The 21385-nt window shown below is 44.7% G+C and overlaps 1 protein-coding gene across 1 annotated transcript in view; it reads left to right on the top strand.

The window, feature by feature from the left end:
- map6d1 (MAP6 domain containing 1) overlaps positions 1 to 21385 on the top strand; it is a 35033-nt gene that overhangs the window by 2066 nt on the left and 11582 nt on the right. The window contains exon 2 of the mRNA XM_063219568.1: positions 694 to 964. Coding sequence (XP_063075638.1) covers positions 694 to 964 — 271 coding nt within the window. The remainder of the gene's footprint in view (positions 1 to 693; positions 965 to 21385) is intronic.

Genomic DNA, 21385 nt, shown 5'->3' with positions numbered 1-21385 from the left:
GCACTCAGGAAAAGCTGTAAAAGCATCCCAAAAATAGACCAAGCAGACAGTGCATACCAGAGGACTTTAACATCTGAACAGACTGTGTGGATAGGGCGATAAAAGCACAAACAAAAGATACACAGCTCCAACAGGCAATATTGTTTACTTATCCCATCATTACAGTCCCAAAGACATAGTCAGGGCTCTCCTTGGTATTAAAAAATTAAATGGACTAATGCCCCCCAATGGCAACTAAGCACCGGACCCTCTCATCTTTATACTTCTCAATGCCCCCCCTAGAGCTCCCCAATGCTCCCTGGGGGGCTGTACCACCCCCGTTGAGAAACACTACTCTGTCTTATACAAGTTTTGAGAGTCCCTACAGCCATGAGCGCCAAGGGAAAGAGGTGAACACTCTGAAGAACTCAGAATTGCTGCTGGTTTTCTGACTAATGTAGTGTTTCTCAACGGGGGCGCTACAGCCCCCAGGGGGTGTTGGGGAGCCCTAGGGGGGCGTTGAGAAGGAGACAGCTGAGTGGGGGCGGGCCTTAGTTACCATTGGATTGCATTACTCCATTTTATTTTTCAATACTAAGGGGGGCATTGATGAGGTCAAGGGGGCGTTGGGAGGCTTGTGATGAGGCTAGTTGAAAAAAGTTTGAGAACCACTGGACTAATGTGTGATAATGTGATTCGATGGTTGACATGCAGGCAAGAGTTTCGCCCGTGGACCGGGGCGCGTCCCTCCAGGCCGGCCCAGAGGAGGCCCACCTGTCTGAGCCCCGGGCTGGACGGACCCGGGGCCCCCCCGCCGGCCACCAGCTACCAGGTGGCTTTCAGTGGTGGGGAGACCCAGCGGCACACGGAGAGCCCCCAGCCAGAGCAGCAGCAGCAGCACCACCACCACCAGGCTGGACCCCAGCCCAACAGGCCCAGCCTGCCCAAGAACAATGACATGCCGCTGCTGGCCAGCCGGACAGAGGTGAGAGATGTAGCCTGATCAGAACACCACCAGAAAAAGAGGTGCTGGCAACCAGTAAAACACTTGCAGGAGGAGAGAAGTGCCGCACATTCTCGAGTTGAATAAACAAGTTTTTGATGTGACAACGTTTCGGCCTGTCCGCCTTCCTTAAAAACTTGTTTGTTCAACTCAAGAGTGTGCGGCACTTCTCTTCTCCTGCAATATGTAGCCTGATTATCATGACTTTCAAATCAAGTGTAGCAGAGCCAAAGGTGTTGCATCGGTGTGAGGGTGGGGTAGCCTACGGTAGAGAGATGTGGATAGGGGGCGTTGGTGGAGGTGGTTGGTGGGCACTGGGCAGACATGGACTAGTGGTCAGTGAGTTGGTCTTCCAATCTGGGGGTTGCAGGTTCAAATCCCAGCTAGTCTGTCCCTACACCTCCTTCCATGGCTGAAGTGCCCTTGAGTAAGGCACCCATCCAGTGCTCCAGGGACTGTAACCAATAGCCTACCCTGAGAACATCAGCTAAGTGTAATGTAATGGTGGCGAGGTGGCTGGAGGGATACAGGGTTTGGGGAAAAATAGCTTGCTTGTATTATTTGTTGTAGCTAGTGTATTAGAACTGACCTTTCCGACAACTCTGGGCAGATGAGACGATCAATAGAATTTTTACCTCTTAAAATAGTCTTTTCTTTCCCAGTTGTGTCCACTGTCTTGTCTTTTCTGTTCAGTTGCCTTTCTTTTTTTATTCACGCTCATAGGCAGCACACAAATTTAATTTTTATTTTTAAATAACAATCCCCCATCATCTGTCAACAGAAACACAGAAAGAACCGCATATATAGAACACAACGTTCTTCACAAAACTTTCATCTCTCCTAGCAATCCAAAAACACCTCTAAAAGTCTAAATGTTTAAATCATCCCCCTGTCCGCATGTGGCCGTCTCTATTACACTCCTGTCTTGTGGGCTGCTGAACAACGCATTGAATTTTCCCATCTGCTTTACGCACATCAGTGAAACGGATGAGTGGACTCCACATCATGATCGTCATCTCGCAGAAACTCTCAATGAATGTAAATGAGTGACAATGAGAGGCCTAGACACACGCAGACCTGAGAAAAGGATTTTGTTCTGAGAATCTCTGTTCAAATGCTGCCATGGAATATGATATGTGCTGAGGCAGAGGGTGAATCATGAACGAAGATACTGATGAAGGGTGATGATGAGGGTCAACATTCTCTATAGAATCATTCTAGAATGTAAACAGAACCCATCGCTGGTTCATGGAACCCGTTTTGAAATGTTGTTGTCTTATACAGAATTCCAGTTCTAATCTTTGTTGGGGGGTGGGTTGCACAGCCTTCCATATGCTGCCATCTGATATTGAACTCAAACACTGAGTCTCCATATTATATTTATTTTATGCATTATCCCAGGGCAACCGATTAAATTTGCACGTGCTTGTGTGTGTGCGTGTGTGCGTGCGTGCGTGCGTGCGTGCGTGCGTGCGTGCGTGCGTGCGTGCGTGTGTGTGTGTGTGTGTGTGTGTCTGTGTGTGTGTGTGTGTGTGTGTGTGTGTGCGCGCGCGCGGGCTCGAGCATATGCATCCTCGCTGCATCCATCTAGTGATCTGACACACAAACTTGTCCTGACACTTGTGTTGATGTGCTGCTGCTGCTGCTGCATCTTTACATCCATATGCATGCGCCGCGGTTCCCAGAGGACGCTCGTGATGCATGTGTCTGAACTAGACTAGAGGTGTACTGTACGTCGAGTATGCAGCATCTTGTCATCGCTGCTTGTAGAGCTGTGGTTCTCAGTCTTTATTTTAAACAGATGCCCCCCTGACCTCATCGTAAACCTGCCAACATCTCCTTTAGTATTAATGTTAAATAATAAAATAGGCCCTACCCTAATGGTACTGTAGGGTAGCCTGGTGAACTAGCGCCACCCGCTGGACGGCAAAATGTTTTGTCTACGGGTGGGTCTGGCCTCGCATAATGATTCAATGAAGCCAGAATGCCATGAATCTGGCAAACCAATTACAACGCAATGATGTGTTTTGAATCATAGGGCAGGGTTTTGAGGGAAGGTTGTTCTCATCAACAATCTTCGGATGTATTATGCATCGAGGCCAGACTAAATTAGACATCCACATTTAGTCTGGTTTATCAGGCTAACTGTAGGGCACTATGCTGCTACGCCGGCGTCCCAGGTTCCAGTCCAGCTCGGGTCCTATGCCGATCCTCCCCCATCTCTCTCTCCCACTCGCTTCCTGTCACCATCTCATACTGTCCTATCAAATAAAGACAAAAAAGGCCCTAAATAACAAATAAATATGTTTTTCACTTTAGAAATAATAAATTACAATCCAATAAAATACACTACTGCCCCTCAATGGCAACTGAGCACACACCTTTTCAGCAGTCACCTTCTCATCACCCCCCCTAAGGCTCCCTAATACTCCCTCTGGGGCTGTATAGCGCCCACGTTGAGAAACACTAGTGTAGATCAGAGCCAAGAAAGGGACTACTGGCTACAGTACAGTGTGCTGTGTGATTGTGCGTGAGTGACACGGGCTATTATGTATAATGGTCCACCTCAGCCATCTCAGCAGCCTGTCTCATCTAAGACGCTTGTGCTGAAAATAGCGACTGCATCATGAATGTGGGTTCGTGAGTGCCACTCTGGTGCGGTTAGGGGGGTCATTTTAAATGTACCCACACTTTTGAAAGCCTCCATGTGTAATTATGGATGGATTGGATGCCAGCTGATTGATTTATTAGACTGTATGTAGCTGTATGATTTATTAGTCATGAAACCGCAGCATTGTGTTCCCTCACATTGAAGACCTCACGACACAGGGTATGAACTTCATCATTTTTTGATGGAAATGAATGGTTTATGAAAGCCCACAGAGCTGTTATTACAGTGTAGGGTAATTGTCCAAGCACAGCAATATTATTATTGTCACTATGAATAGTATTTCTTTAGCTGTTACGAAAAATAGAGTTATACAAACTAGAGTTAGCAAACTATTTGAATTTGTAGAGTTCACAGAGATTTGCACTACTGGGTATATTGTTCATATGATTATGAGATGAACAGTGCCCCAAATGGTGTTTTGTTATAACATGACCCCTCATATCACTATGTAGACAGAAGAGATTGGATTGGTGGAGTGGAGTTCGGTACTTCTCGTCTGTACATTGGCAGTTAAAGCCGGGGGAACTTTCAGCGGACTTTCCATGAGGGAGTGGCGAGTAGGCGAGCAAGCGAGAAGCTAGTACGCCTAAATAGCAGCGATGTGTGTGAACGTAGCTTTAGGAGGGTCAGTGCCCTGACGGCCACAGTGGTGTCGGCAGGACCCCTGACGGCTTTGACTGGGCCCGGGACGAAGTCATCTTAAAGCCCCCTCCACTCAGTACATATAATGTTATGCGGACCCAATACAGATCCCAGTCCAGGGAATAGATGGATATTAGCCTTGTGGCTATAATCTGGCTCAATTGTATGGTGTTATGACTGTCCCTGTCAAATAAACATAAAGCAAACAATTCTCCCTCCACCCCACTTTCTCTGGGCACAGGTCAACTGACCCCTAGCCCCCCCCCACCTTGTCGGCGTCCCTGTATGTTGGAGGTGCCAGCTGTGTGGTGGGGCTGCACAGAGCTGCCCATCTGTCCAATCCAGTGGGGGGGTTACCCTGTAGTGCATGGCTGGATGCACTCTCTCACCTCTGCTCCGACACACTGGAGCAGTGGTGTGCACAGACATTTTTTTGGGGGGGCAAGCGCTCAAGGGGGAGCAGGGGGCTGGTAAAGTGCAGTCACAAGTAATCCAGAAAACAGGAGAAAAATCACTGCACACTGGTGGACTTAATTTTGCTGTTGTCACGTTGTTCACTGAAATAAAACAACAGCAAAATTAAGTCCACCAGTGTACAGTGATTTTAGTACATAATACATAGTGCATAGTACATTTTGACAAAAACGTCTTCAAATGGAACTTTAAAAAAGGGCATTTTTTGTCCAGAAGGCCAAAGAGGCAGGTGCTTTAGCTCCACCTCGCCCCTATCTGTCCACGCCTATGCACTGGAGCATGCGTAAATACTATACGGTCTTCCTGTACAGTCAAGTACACTTAGTCTCAAACCTTTGATCTGGTAGCAACTTAACCCTGGTATGCGAGGTAAGCATGCAGCCAAGTGATCTGGATGTATAAACTCACTATGTTAACTCAGTCAATAATAGGAGGGCATCTTTTTGATGTTTTTTAAATGAGGGAGGTTTGCTGACGAGTATCAGTTGTGTTAGAGGTGGAGATGTTGTGCTGGTTTTCACCAAATAAATCACAGCAGGAGAGCCTCTGTATGTGGTGTGCAGAACACTTTATTTTTTCCTTTCATGCTTTCAACTACAGTAGGTCCAGAACCCGTGACTAGGTTTGCTGGCATGCATGATACCACTTTTTTTGAAAACCGATGTGAGTACAATTGCATTAATTTGTGTACTTGCCAATAGCTTGCACTGATACTGATACTTACTTACCCCCAACATACAAGCAAAATAAATGTATAGCCTTCTTTTTTCCACCTGATATTTGTTTTGTTGTGCATTTCCATGTAGATTTAAATGTTAGTAAATGTATGAGGCAGCGCTTTTGTCTCCAAGTTGCTCTCAGGTCAACAGAATGTGATGAGATGTTTTGTGTAAAAGCATGAGTGCCTGGTATCGGCAAGTCTTTGACGAGTACGAGTAGTAATGAGCAAGTATTGGTGCATCCCTCAGGTTTGCTGATGTTCTCATGCAAGCAGAGCTACAGTAGCTGGCAGCTGTTGCACTTGCAGCTAGGGAGTAATTGGAGACAGTGTTGCCAGATATTAGATAACTATCGCATTTGTACCATAATTTTGTGCTCTATCTATACAATCAAAAACACATGATGTACAATCATTTCAGAGTTTTCATTCAGTTCATTTAGTTGAATGAAAGTATTCCATAGTCCATACTGTCTATGTCCATGTATGAGTACTGTCTATGTCTATACTGTCTATGTCCTTACCTAGATTAGTCTATGTCTGCATGGGAGAGCAAGAAACGCAATTTCAAATTCTTTGTATGACCAGTGCATGTAAAGAAATTGACAATAAACTTGACTTGAACTTGAACTTGAGTTGCCTTAAAACAACCATTTGGTTCGTGTACGATAGTTTCCTCCCAAAAGCCCTCAAAAATCATTCTGAGGTTTTGGTGGTGACAGTTCAACATTTTCCATCTGGCAACACTGACTGGAGAGAGGCAAGGGTATATGAATTCAGATAGTGCGCATCAGATGATGGAGAGAGCCCTTGGGTGCAGAGACTGAAACAGCAGGATAGATAATTGTCCGGGAAGGGCACTGCGTGATTAATGTGTGTTTAAGCCCTCGGCCTAAGTAAGAGATGACGAGAGGGGAAAGTAATCGACACTCGCTCTCTCTCTTCTCTTCTCCCTCATTAATGGGGTTTTCACAAGAGTGGTGGCAGAGACATTAACACAAGCTGTCTGTGGTCTAAGAGGTTGTGTGTGCATGTTCTGAAAAACTGTAAGGAACTGCACCATAAATGTTAGCAGCAGTCTCAATTCAAGAGAACTGAATGTGACACTCATAGTTCACTTGTCAGTGCACAGGAGCGGTGGCCCCTCTGTGTTTTTGATGCAGGGGTTGCAGTGATCAATACCCGGCCAGGGGGTCGTTTCTCGACAGTGCCTTTGCTAACGACGTTAGCCATTTTGTTCGTTCTTAAGACCAACGTTGTAACCAAGGTCTTAAGTCGCTCGTAAGACAGTCTTCCGGCTTGGTCTTGAGTTGTTCTTAAGTTGTTCTTAAGTTGTTCTTAAGTTGTTCTTAAGTTGGTCTTGCTCCTGACATTTCAGCGTCTTGGGGCAGGTTCAGGCAGAGTTCAAGTGACAGTGATTGATTACTGCCACCAAGTGCACAAGCGTCTAACTTTTACCACACAAAATGTCCAATGATTAGACAATTTTAAATATATTTGGTTGTGTATGCCGTCTTCCTGCCAGCAAGTCCTTACGTCCAACGTAGGCCACAAGAAAAATAATTGCCATTAAGAGCATTGTGCCTGAAGATGTGCAGGAAGATTGAAAGGTGCGTCAAACACAGTAGGCTACACATGACATCTTTATGAAAGTCGTTAAATACCTGTGAAGACAATCATGCCCCCAAAATCCACCCAATAACCAAATGTCGCTGTACATATCACTGCACAATAACATCGCGCCAAATAACTTCGCAATGGCGTCAACCACTGTCACTGCGCACCAGGGAGAGGAGGCAGAGAGTTGCGAATATGCCCGAATTGCGCGCGCGCCAGCCTGGATGCACACACACACACTGTGTGTGTGTGTGTGTGTGTGTGTGTGTGTGTGTGTGTGTGTGTGTGTGTGTGTGTGTGTGTGTGTGTGTGTGTGTGTGTGAGAGAGAGAGAGAGAGAGAGAGAGAGAGAGAGAGAGAGAGAGAGAGAGAGAGAGAGAGATGAGTGGAAGTGGATATACTGGATATACTGTTGTGCAGATAAGGCACCTGCGCTTAATTTAAAATTCAGCCGAAATGGATATGCTACCAGTTACCACCAGCAAGTGAGAATTAGGATAGTATACATGCCATCACGCTTTCACCGGCCATTTCTGTGTAGTTATTTGGAGTGAATATGCTACAGTGATATGTAGACCGACATTTGGTTATTGGGGATGGATTTCGGTGACATGATTGCGTTGACAAGTATTTAACGACTTTCATGGAGATGTCATGTGTACTGTGTTTGACGGACCCTCCGTGCATCATCCCTTCCTGCACATCTTTACGCGTTAAGGTCATAATGGCAATTGTTTTTCTTGTAGCCTATTTTGCGCGTAAGGGCGTGCAGGCAGGAAGACGACATAAGCAACCAAATATAGATTTTAGAATGATCGATTCCTTTCAGTTATCATTTCAAACATCATTGAACTGTCCACTCTGCGTGGGGAAGGACCTCGCTGTTGTCTCGCACTTAAGGCTGATGCATAGTCACGCGGTGCCGATTGCGGGGTAAAGCATAGACGTACTGTCAGCGGGGGGTATTGCCTCATAGTCGACCTACATGCGAATGCGTGCGAAAGGGCGTGGTGTTTTTTTTCCCGCCGAAAATTCAAGAGTGGGGCAAGGGGGGAGGGAGGAGGAGATTTAATGACGTCAATTCACCTCCGTGACAACAGGGGGCGAACTAACTCATTCAGTTGAGCCCAGTCCCTAGAATGAATCACAAAGCTAATCAGCTGGCTATGTAAAACGTAATATTCCACTAGTAGCCTACTTCTAAAAGTTGGGGCATAATTAGATGGTACAACATCAGTTTATTTTTGGTCAAGTACTACATGAGATTAAATGCAAGACAAACGCCATTTTAAAAGACAATAGACAGCATGAATGGCCATTCACACCTGGGGCCTAGTAGTAGCTAGCCAGCTAAATCAGTCATTACAAACTCAAAGCTAGTTGACTAGCCACCTGAAACGTAATTCTACCACTAACAAAGAGGCTTCTTGCTATTAATTTAAAAAGTTGTGGCGTAATTAGACATGAATGATAGCATACAAGATTCTCTCTTTATTCATGTTTTACAGTTCAGGTGGTTAAAATGCCAAACAAAAGCCGTTTTAAATACAATACATCTAATGGCCATATTAACAGCTAGCTTAGCAACTGTCAGCCAAACCCATTCAAACTCTACAGGACATTAGCGAACCCTGTTTTAGAAGCTAGCTAGCCACACTACTTGTACTATATACTGTATCAACAAAGAGGCTTCTTGCTATTAATTTAAAAAGTTGTGGCGTAATTAGACATGGATGATAGCATACAAGATTCTCTCTTTATTCATGTTTTACAGTTGAGGTGGTTAAATGAAACAAAAGCCATTTTTAAATACAATAGATAGCCTATCTAATTAACAGCTAGCTTAGCAACTGTCAGCCAAACCCATTCAAACTCTACAGGACATTAGCGAACCCTTTTTTAATGAGCTAGCTGCCACACTACAAAAGAACAAAGAGGCTTCTTTGCTACTACCACACTACAAACATATCATTTCCATGATGGCCTTTTATGGATATTTCTAATTGATTTTTTGGAAGTTGTACTACTGAAATAAAAAACAGTTTCTCTTCTCCCTGTCAAGTAAACTCAAGTGATTTCCTGCCAAGTCATCTGCATCGTGTTTTTCGTTTTCCTTCAAACCTCCGCGGTAGGGTAGAAGAATAGAACACAACTGACCTATCAGGGCTGAGTTCCCCCCGGACTGCCGTAAGCGCATTGACCAATCACCGTCTTCAAGCATAGCTCAGCTCACGGACATTTCAGCCTGGGAGAAACATGCGTGTACTGCAGCCAGGGGTCGTTTTGTCGCTGCACAGGGGGGCGCTGTGGCTCATTCTCTGTGCAGAACCCCCGCGAACGCGCGACTCTAAACCCCCCTTTAGAGTTCTTCTACATGCGTTCGGGTGTTGGCAGTGTCAGAGGCCAGCCCGAAGGCATCCCTTTGGGTTTACAGAGTTTAAGCTTAAAAATAGCCTACATCTGATCAACTACAGTAAGACTGAGCTTTCTCCAGCAAGCGCCTTGAGTCACTTCAAGTTAGAGATATGGGTAACAACGGTTAGACATATATTTGACCCACAACAGAGACCCAAAGACAGCGCGACATTGTGTGTGTGTGTGTGTGTGTGTGTGTGTGTGTGTGTGTCCCAGTGGTGTAGTCTACGTAGAACGCGGGTATACGGAGTATACCCACTTCTAAATTTCAGGGATTTCAGTATACCCACTTAAAATTGATTGCTCCATTATTTTGAATAGCACAAATATACACAGTATACCCACTTCAAAAAAATGCTCAGTTACAGTATACCCACTATAAAAAAGGAGACTACACCACTGGTGTGTCCATATTCTCAACCCTCTGCCTCGCGCATATGACAGCGGGCCGCGTTAAGTAAATGTGCAATGATTCAAATGTGATGTCGCATGCCTTCCAGAGTAGGCTATCCTCACATTATTTCATTAAGCTGCATTTTTTCCCCAGGGTTGCGATGGGTTGGAGTTCGTGTAGCGTAGTCTATAGACAACAATGACATAGTAGAAATGTTCACAATGTGTGCGCAATCCGACCACGTTGTGCGCGCGTGGGTATTTGTTTCCCACTGCGACAACATATTGTGAAAATTAGAACTGAAGCGGACTCAGAGGAGAATATTATGGATGTTAGAGATTTAAAAGTCCATGCATACATTTATCCCTTCGGGTCTAGAATCATTGCTATTACCCTCCGGCAAGGCATGACAACCACTCATCCACCAACCACCGGTTTCTGAGAGAAGTAGCCTACTGAAGACTTATCGTAAATTGATTTAGCAAAACCGGAATAAAATATAAGACATTGTGACATGTAATGCATTATTTGGTTTATGCTGTCGAAGAGGGATGGTTTTGAGGGCACGGTTGTGTTGACAAAGATTTGTGGACTTTGATAGCGTTGTAATTATTGTATCTGACAGCCACGTGAATCATGACGCCGCCACTACTTTAGACAGGTCATCAGCTGGGAAAATTAGGCCTTTTGTCCTACCGCACTTTTCTCTGTGGATTACTGACCAGAAGCCCTATTGGAAGAAATTAAAACATGGGGCCACGTCAATTTTTGCTCAGAATTCAATATGGCCGCCATTTTCCAAAATGACTTGTTTTCATGCATTATTACATTGTACTATAAGGTGATATTCATGAACGATTAACTACTTTCAGCACTATTCTGTCCTAATTCTTTACATACATGCAGGGCTCTAAATGTACTTTTTTCACCACCAGCCAAAATGGTTAGTAGATATTAATCTTACCAGCCAAGTACACACTCATTAATGGTTCAAAGTGGCTAGTGAGTTGTTTTTCTACCAGCCAAACCGAGATTTCACCAGGATTTGGCTGGTTGGCTGGTGTTAATTTAGAGCCCTGCATACATGTTTACAAAGGTTGACTAAACTAACAGAAATGAAAATAAAGTTGGCCACCTTGCAAAATCCTAGCCTGGCTCTCGCGAGACCCCTAGTGCTTCGTGCATCTTCGTTACACTTCGTGAGCTCGCACAGGGGTCTGGTTCAGCCTTGTCGAGCCCGAAGTCCTCGAGTAGAAAATAAACGTGCCCCGACCATTGGACAATGTCAATGTCAATCATCGTGGAGTGAGGCGTTGGGGTATGACGTAGCATCTTGCGCGACATCACTGTAGTGCTGCTAGCACACCCCTCAGTCAGTGTGGCTAGCACAACAACGGCGGCCTGCATACTGTATGAACTCCGCGATTTCAAGTGTTATCAAAACTACCAAACATTCATTCTTTGAGAGAGGAACAGAAAACAAGGAATTAGTTGGTGGCAAGAACGTTCTCGCTCTTCTTCCAATGATCCACTGAAGGAGAATGAGCAGAGCGCAGCGATGTTCAGTCTTCAACTGTTTACAAGACCAACTTTAAGTGGGGATTTTAGTCGAGAGGTCCATGCCACATATAAATGGTGAGTGAAAACCTCTTGGTTGTTTCTAACGTGTTTTTGATGTGTGTGAAACAATGACTGACATGGTAGGCTACAACTGTGAATGCCCCCATAGTGCCGGTAATTCAATATTGTACAAGCCTCATTTCCAGACCTCGCATGCTATGGTGACTGAGTGCTGTTGATCATAATAGTATGCCAAGATGTCGCATTCAGACAAATTTGTTTATGCTATAAAGTTCGTGTTAAATTAAATGTACTATCCCCGTGATCGCTGCCAATGCAGCATGTCCCAAAACGTCAGCATGTGAGAGATGGAATGTTTATTTCACGACGACATTCTGACTTCAAACTCACCAGGATGGCTTCCCCACAGACCTATACATATTGGTATAGGTCTGTGGGCTTCCCCTTTTCACTTTCTGCCCTAGTTGTTAACCTGTTTCGATGGTAAAGACTAAAGTAATCACAGATTTTGCATGGTTAAGAGACCTACTTCGTGTGGAAACAGAATTTACACAAGAGGGTACTGGAATAAAAACAGGGTGAGGCCTGTCACTCACCAGCTACTGGCAACCCCAAGTCTCCCTTTCGGTCAGCAGTAAATTTAAAACTAAGTAATAGTAGCCTACTGCTGTTCAGGTCTTAGCCTTAAATAGGTATGAATTAAAATGCAGATACTAGGCCTATAGAGTATTTAGAATTACAGTTGCCTTGTTTGCCGATTCTATTTTAAAATTGTGTGTTGTTTTCAGGTAGGCAAGTCATGGAGTTGGCAGCGTCTGCTGGGATTGTCATCACAGACCGGGTCATCCAGCTGCTACACATGTACAGTGGAAATTGAATTAGGCTCTTCCCTCACTTGTACTGTTGTAAACCATCAAATGAACACTCTAGGTAGACAAGACAGTGAGTTCAGTAATGGCTGGCACAGAGCATGCGCACCACAAGTTTGGAGCCAGCCAGGTCATACGTGTTGCACCTACCACAATTCCATTTCTTTGGTCTTCTGTGTTGAGCCTGTTTCAAAATGCGCCTGTACAACCACATGTGTATAGAATCTACACTACACTACTCCACCAAGATCTAGACATTACTGAAGAGTTGGAAATGTTATCATGGTCTGCTGACAGCTGTACAGAACATGTGTACTTAAATACCAGATGTGCCACTTTCATTAACGAGACTGTCTGCTCTGGGTTTGGGACAAAGCCTAATGAGGCAGCAGTCAACAACAGTCCTTACATTTGACATCAGTTACAAAACAACCTATGGTTTTAAGGTACTTCATGCTACTGGTTGTGAGCGAGGCTTTTTGTGACTGACTCTCCCTAATGACAGATTCATAGACATAATGGAACATGTAACACAGCATTAGTTCAGAATCTAACCATCATCCATTAGGAACAAAGAAGTGGAATCTTGTCACAATATCGAACCGAATATTGAACAAATGGTGTAAATAATGGTGTACACAAGTAATTGGAACATATGTAAATACATTTTTATTGTGAAAAGAAAACACTGTCTAATTGTTTTCAATGTACAGTAATGAAAGTGTAAATAATGACATAAGATATCAATTTATATATATACACATTCTTTTTTCTTTTAAATATTGGTTACTGGCAATGCAAGAAACATAGCTTACAAAATGTAGCGTTCTTGGTGATGTATTGTACAAAATGAAAACCCAAATGGTGACGCACTCCTGAAATGTTGCAAGTTCTTTAAGGAAAATGCCTTGAAATCTTGTTCTAATATTTTGAAAGGCATGGAATCTGTGAGGGGATGTGCTGGGTCCTCTATGCTGTCGTTTCTTCATACACCTCCTGGCGTCAGACACAGACAAAGGAAGTATAGAAGTATATTAGACAAACATTTCAGAAGGTTATGTGTGACAATTGTGGCTACATACAAGGTTTTGAACAAAAACAACACGGGAATTGATTGCAACACATTTTAAAATATTTCTAGGTGACTTAAAGTTCATTAACAACAGGGTATGCTACTTACTCTGTGTACAGAGTATTTTCCACCCACATGTTGCATTACTGCCCTTGTACATCACTTTGATCAAAAGCGTCTGTCAACTGTAATATTATGAGTAGTACAGTCTCTTGAGAAATTAATGTAGGTTTAGGTGGATAGTGGTGCAGGACAGCACATATACTTTTCAGTTACTCTTACTAAGAATTCAAACCTGTAACATTGGATACCTTCCGAGGCCACAGGTACAGGTGAGGTCAGCAAGGGTCCTATTTACCTTGATAATAGGTTCTCAGTCATTTCACATCCCCACCCTGATGAAAAAAACTAATTGTTTACACAAATGGGTTTTACACCCCTTAACAATACGGCTTTGCTTGCTTCAGTAATGTACTCTTTGCCTTTGACCTAGCAATGGATGTAATAAATCAGACATACCTTATATAACCGTGGGTCTTGGGTCACCTAATAATGGAGAGAGCGAGAGAGAGAAAAGACATCACCATTGATCAATTAACAATGGCACTGTGTGTGTGTGTGTGTGTGTGTGTGTGTGTGTGTGTGTGTGTGTGTCCCAGCTTATGACGTTGAGCACGATTAACTTTGGGTCGTCCGATCAACTAGGGATGGTCACCTACAACTTATCGAAGTGCTTAGCACACTCACGAATCGACTATTTGAATTGACCACAGCTGAAGTGTTTGAGAATACAATCGCGCACAATAACAACGGCAAAAGTGCGACGGCATGGTCCTCTCGTCGAACCGTAATGCAGTTTCCAAAGTGTATAATAGAACTTAAGACGCCCCATCCTGTCTCGTCTGACGTGAACAGCTCTTTATGCCATCCAAGTTAATCAGACCCGAAGTTAATCGTGCACACCGGGAGTAGTTAATGCAATCCTGGTGTATATTTCTCTCATGGTAGGATATACAAAACGTATGGGACTGTAAACGATTTACTGTATTATCATAGGTAAATTGGCATGCCTAACGGTGACCAGAACACAACCAATAATGCTAGTAGCAACTGCATGCTGTTGAGGCTGCATTGTTTTCATATGGCTGGCAATTTTGTCTGAATAACATTTTATCGCTGGTCAATCATTTTCAGCGAAATACACATACTTGATTAAGTTTTATTCATCAATACATGTCACATTGGTTGTGCAGGCAAGCAGACGTCCATTTTGTCTGCAATATTTATCACCCCGTCAGAAACGGACAAACCCATGCCCGTGATGTGTTCACTAAAAGAAAATATAGCCATTTCAAGACATCTAACTTACCATATCTTTGTTGTGATTTATCTGATGCAAACGATGCTGGCACCAAATGAGTAGCCGGTCCTCCTTGGTGCTAGGGGCTGGTAGCATGTAACCTGGCTCTCACGTAGGTGGCTTGTCAGGTAGCATGCCGCTGTTTGGACCCTGCAGAGTACTCGTGCACTATGTCGGATTGCCAACCAAAATCCACCGATGCCTTGTGTGTTTTGTAACCGTCAGTGGTCCGATGTCGGACACAGGTGGCATACCACAGGCGGCTTGCCGTTCAAACGCCAACAATGATCCACTATACACATGCTAGCTGGGCTGGGACTACTGTCAACATGCTAACTGCTCTGTTGTGGCTTCTATCTCGCGTCGCTGAAAACTACGTCACGGCCCGTTTCGATGTGATTGGTTGAAGTAGTACGTCACTCTTACCTAATTTCTCCAATCACGTTCGAGCTAGAACAGCAAGGTTACCACCAAAATTCCAGATGGATGACAATCCATCTGCGCGAGAGTCAGGTTAGCAAAATCCAAAGGAAAGTGCTGAAAATAATGATTGAAATGCACATACAGAGTCTATGGCTGCAAAAATTAGGCCTAATGTCCTGTCAGGGTTTTCACAGTGGATTACAGACCAGAAGGCCTATTGAAAAAGATTCACCAGCTGGTTGCCATCTCAAATGTGCTCCAAAATTCAAAATGCTCTCTGTTTTTCAGAATGGCAGACTTTCATACATTTTTCTCAATACTATAAGACCATAATTATCAATAAAGATAACCTATTTTCAGTGAAATCTCCTATCTACAGACGTGAGTACAAAGGTTGGCAACAGAAAGATGAACATTTCCTATAGACAATAGGATTGTTGTCAGAAAATGATTGAATTACACATACACAATTGACTGCTGAAAAGGCTATTGATCTGCCAAACTTTTCACATTAGATTTCTGACCAAAAGTTTTTCAGGCCTACATGTTTTTGCATAGAGCAAGGCTGAGTGTGCGTGCGTGTGTGCGCGCGCGTATCCCCCGCTCATCTTTCCCCTGCTTTACAGTGTCTTTCCCCCACACACTATTCTGCCTCCTCCACCCCCTCACTCATCCCCCCCCCCACACACTATTCTGCCCCCATGCCCTCACTCATCCTTCCCATGCTACTCTGCCCCTCCACCCCTCACTCACCCCCCACTATTCTGCCCCCCACACTCAACCCCCCTGACTCATTCTTCCTCCACCTCCCCCTTCCTCCATCTCCCAACATACTATTCTGCCCCCCCACCTCCTAATTCAACCCTGACTCATTCCCCCCTAACCCCACTCTACCCCCCTACCCCCACTCATCCCCTCATTCATCCCCCCCGCTCCTCCACATCATTCGGTCCTCCCAACCCCCCACCTTAGACCCCCCCCCCCACCCCCACCCCCCCCCAACACACACACAACCTGTCTACTGTGTCTATGTCAGTGTATGTAAAGAAGCACACTGGCCACACACACTTGAGAAAAGCGCACTCAGGCACACGTACACACACATACAAACGCACACACACACACACACACACACACACACATAAGCGCGCGCACGCACACACACACACACACACACACACACACACACACACACACACACACACACACACACACACACACACACACAGTTTGGCAGGACAATATGCCTTTTTTCAGCAGTCCACTGTTGGATCAATCATTTGACAACATTCCTTTGGATATTTCAAAGTGGCAAGATACAGGGGGTGGACGAAATAACTGAGACACCTTTCATTTTAGTGTTGGAAGTTTAATGGCTCAAGTGGACCAGCCTGTTGGCCAATCTTCATTAATGGCACATTGCACCTGTAAAGTGAAGTGTGAAGGTTCAATTAGCAGGGTAAGAGCACAGTTTTGCTCAAAATGTTGCAATGCACACAACATTATGGGTGACATGTCAGAGTTCAAAAAGGAGAAATTCTGTGTAACTGTTGCATCTTTGACGGAGACAGCAAGTCTTTGTGGTGTATCAAGAGCCACAGTATCCAAGGTGATGTCTGCATACCACCAAGAAGGATGAACCACATCCAACAGGATTAACTGTGGACGCAAGAGGAACTAAATGACACTAAAATGACAGGTGTCTCACTTATTTTGTCCACCCCCTGTATATATATATTCATGCCTTTTTCTAGACAACCTTTATACTCACGTCTGTAAGGAGATAGGACAATTTAACTGAAAAATAGGTCATCTTTATTGGTAATTATTGCCTTACAGTATTGAGAAAAATGTGTGAAAGTCTGCCATTCTGAAAAACAGAGAACATTTTGAATTTTGGAGCACATAGATGGCCCCAAGTTTTCATCTTTTTCAATAGGCCTTCTGGTCTGTAATCCACTGTGAAAACCCTGACAGGACAATAGGCCTAATTTTCACAGCCATAGACTCTGTATGTGCATTTTAATCATTATTTTCAGCACTTTCCTTTGGATTTTGCAAGGTGGCCAACTTTATTTTCATTTCTGTTAGTTTAGTCAACCTTTGTAAACATGTATGTAAAGAATTAGGACAGAATAGTGCTGAAAGTAGTTAATCGTTCATGAATATCACCTTATAGTACAATGTAATAATGCATGAAAACAAGTCATTTTGGAAACTAGCGGCCATATTGAATTCTGAGCAAAAATTGACGTGGCCCCATGATTTAATTTCTTCCAATAGGGCTTCTGGTCAGTAATCCACAGAGAAAAGTGCGGTAGGACGAAAGGCCTAATTTTCCCAGCTGATGACCTGTCTACTGTGTTTGCGACCAATGCAGCCGAGCTGAGGCGAGACACTCCAAGCATTTCCGAAGACTTCCTCGTCTGAGAACGTACGTACGTACGTCCAAAGGTTGGTCGCGACTTCGGTCGGTCTTGCGTCTAAAGACCAACGTAAGACCAACTTAAGATCAACTCAAGAGCAACTTAAGACCAACTCAAGAGCAACTTACGACCAACTCAAGACCGACTTAAGACGGTTAGCAAAGGCAAGAATCGAGAAAACGGACTCCTGGCCTGATCCGTGAATGCTACTCGTCACGTTACCGTCTCAATCGATCTCAAATAATCCAGCTCTCCTGCAGTCTAAGGGGCCATCTCATTATCGGCACACTTCTCAATCGAGCCCTGCCAACCCCACAGGCAGGCATGATGACACAACAGCAGTGGTGAAAGTAGGCAGGTGCGCAATGGTGCGCAGCACCGGTATAACATTTACTGCCGGTGCGCAGTACCGGTAACAGAATAGGGTTAATGCTGGCCAAAAACCTTTGCAAATTCTATAGTAGAAAAGTAGAAAACATACAGTGCCACACCATGCCATTTGAGACCATTTTCCTATGAAGAGAATAGCTCAAAGTTACCCGAAATAGTCATGCAGTGATATAGTTGATCTGTAGCACATATGTTTATTTTGTTTGCGCTCTTTCTGATGTTGGCATTGGAAGGGCGGTTGTTAGGAAGACTTGCACAAAATAGCACCGGTAAGACATGAATACTACTTTCACTCCTGCAAAACAGCAACTGCAATGTGAGGCACAAACAACAAGCACAACAGAGTAGAATGTGAATGCACACAACGAAATTGCATTTATGCCTCAACCGTGCAAGGGATTGTGAATGTGAATACACATGAATGCTTATAAACCCTTCTTAGCGACACACCAGGAAGACACCATACTACCATCCAACCAGCACCTATACAGTCCACCCACCTATCCACCTGATACCTAGACCCTCCTTAAAGGGACACTGTGTGAGATTTTTAGTTGTTTATTTTCAGAATTCATGCTGCCCATTCACTAATGTTACCTTTTTCATGAATAATTACCACCACCATCAAATTCTAAGTATTCATTATGACTGGACAAATTGCACTTTTCATACATGAAAAGGGGGATCTTCTCCATGGTCCACCAATTTGAATTTCCAAAAATAGCCGTTTTTAGCTGCAAAAATGACTCTACTTGCACCATACTAGAAAATATTTGTTTATTACTTAGTAAACTTTCATGTAAAGATCAAATTTGGCAATAGGCAGCCCAGTTTCAATGAGCAGCATAGTTGCAGTACCTTTTTTGACCATTTCCTGGACAGTGTACCTTTAACAATAATAGTTATATTTGACACTCTGAGTGTTGAATCACCACTGCAGAAGATACCGTGCCCTTTATTTCTCACAGAGTTTAAACAGCACCAGTTCCCTTTCCCTTGACTATCGCTGTGCTCTGGACTCTAAATTAACTTTTTTCATCACCAGCCAAAATGGCTAGTGGATGTTAATCTTACTAGCCGAACACACACTCTCTAATGGGTAAAAGTGGCGAGTAAGTTGGTCTTTTCCAAACTGGAATTTCACCAGCAATTTGGCCAGTTGTGTGGTGTTAATTTAGAGCCCTAGCCGTGCTATACTGCTGTGCCAAATCCTACTCTGCTCTGTGGTGTCTTATTATTTGCACAGGACCCCATGAATTCATGGGTCATTACTCATCATCACCGCAAATTAATGGCTCCACTGCTGCCAGCAGCGTTATCCTGGGTTTATAAGCGCTCATAAATTGGGCGCATTATTGGTGCTCTGATCCCGCTCGCCTCTTCGCCATTAACCTGGGCCGCGGCTACCTCCAGGGCTGGGCTGGCCATCTGGCATAACGGGCATTTCGCGGTGGGCCCTGTGGACCCTCGTGGGCCTTACATTTCTGAAAATAGGGGCCCACGAGGGTGCGGGGCCCACCAGTGAGTCAGTTCTGTGGCGTTAATTATGAGGGGTCCCTTTAAGCCAAAAGTGCTCGGGCCCTAGCCTGATAAACCAGCCTAAATGTGAGACCAGAGTAATTAAGTCTGGCCCCAATGAACGTTACCTCCGAAGATTGTTGATGAGAACAACCTGTTGTTTTTTTCAAACCGTGCTGGCGCTCTGACCAATCGGCGATCTTTGCCATTGATGTGCTTTCCCAACGGTGTTGCGAGATTTCACTCCCTCAAAACCCCGCCCGCGTTGATTCAAAACAAATCTGTGCGTTGTGATTGGTTTTGCCAGACTCAGGGCACAGTGTTCAAAACGTTCTCAGATCCGAGGCCAGACCAACTCGCAGCTGAATATTTTCGGCGTCCATCGGCTGGAGCTGGTTTGCCAGGCTACCCGGGCCCTATTTCTCCCCCAGTCCAGTCCTGGCTACCGTTGATGTCCGTCGTGATAGCAGCTGTGCCACCACTACCCATACCCCATAACCCCCCCCCCCCCCCCCCCCCCCCCCCCCAAAAAAAAAAGGACCATTAGCATCTCCTCCACTCTAGACACAAGACGGGGATGTAGACAATCAATTAGCAGATAAAGTGGCGCCGACATCAAAGTGACATACAACGCTTTTGACAGGGTGTGGAGAGAGGGAGGGAGGGAGGGAGAGAGGCAGGGCTCTAAATTAACACCCTCCAACCGGCCAAATGCTGGTGAAAAATTCCGTTTGGCTGGTAGAAAATAAAATTTACTAGCCACTTTGACCCATTTGTGATTGTGTGTTTTGCTACTAAGATTAACGTCTTTCAGACATTTAGGCTGGTGATGAAAAAAGTTCATTTTATAGCCCTGGAGAGAGGGATGGCGAGGTTATGTGTAAAAAGAGAGAGGGAGTAGGGGTAGAGGAGAGAGGTAGTGGGTAGTGGGAAGAATAAGGGAGAGGGGGATGGAGGAGAGGGAAGGAGGGAAGGCAAGGGAGGAGAGAGGGGAGGCTTCTACACTGCAGTGTCTGTTTGCTGCGGGGCCATTCACGTTTGGAAGTTGGGTTGTGCTGCACATCCACAAAAGCAATAATCCATGGGCTAGACAGTGGTAGCAGACAATATGAGAGAGAGGGCTGTACACTGGGTGTAAGCTCCAAAATAAGCTCCTTTATTTAGCTATCAGCAATGTGAAGATCCCACTGATGCATCGAAACATTGCTGTTTGTTAAAATAAAGTACACATACTTATACTGTATACTGTATACTGTATACTGTATACTTATACCCAGTGTGTAGACCACTCCGTCGTACTGTAGAGCCCCATTGGTCACAGCATGGCCAGTGTTGCCAGATTGGGCTGTTTCCCACCCAATAGAGGATGTCTGTCTGTGGGGTAGAAAGGGACATTAGGTGAGGTTTTTTTTCTGTAACAATCGATAATCAATAGAATTTCTTTGAAATTGGGTGGTATTTAGTAGCCTGGTTCTTACACAGATGCATTTTCGCTCAACTCCATCTGCGTGAGAACCAGGTTAGGTATTTAGTGCCTCCTGGCAGTTCCTGAGCATTTTTTGAGCTGCAAATCATCAGTCACATCTGGCAACCCTTAAGCCCTCCCATAGTGATGCTGAGCAGGATTCTGGTTAGCCTTATCCATATTCAGCACAGCAGCTCACTCTCCTCAATAGCAGCAGCAGCAGGAGCTCTGGACGGATCAGAAGGCCCAGCACTGAACTGAGAGGCTCAACGACTCTCTCTCTCTCTCTCTCTCTCTCTCTCTCTCTCTCTCGCTCTCGCTCTCTCTCTCTCTCTCTCTCTCTCTCTCTCGCTCTCCTCGCTCTCGCTC

The sequence above is a fragment of the Engraulis encrasicolus genome, chromosome 16 (assembly GCF_034702125.1).
Source record: "Engraulis encrasicolus isolate BLACKSEA-1 chromosome 16, IST_EnEncr_1.0, whole genome shotgun sequence".
NCBI classification, from domain to species: domain Eukaryota; kingdom Metazoa; phylum Chordata; class Actinopteri; order Clupeiformes; family Engraulidae; genus Engraulis; species Engraulis encrasicolus.
Note: the sequence above shows the minus strand (reverse complement) of the source record. Positions and strands in the feature narration are given on the sequence as shown.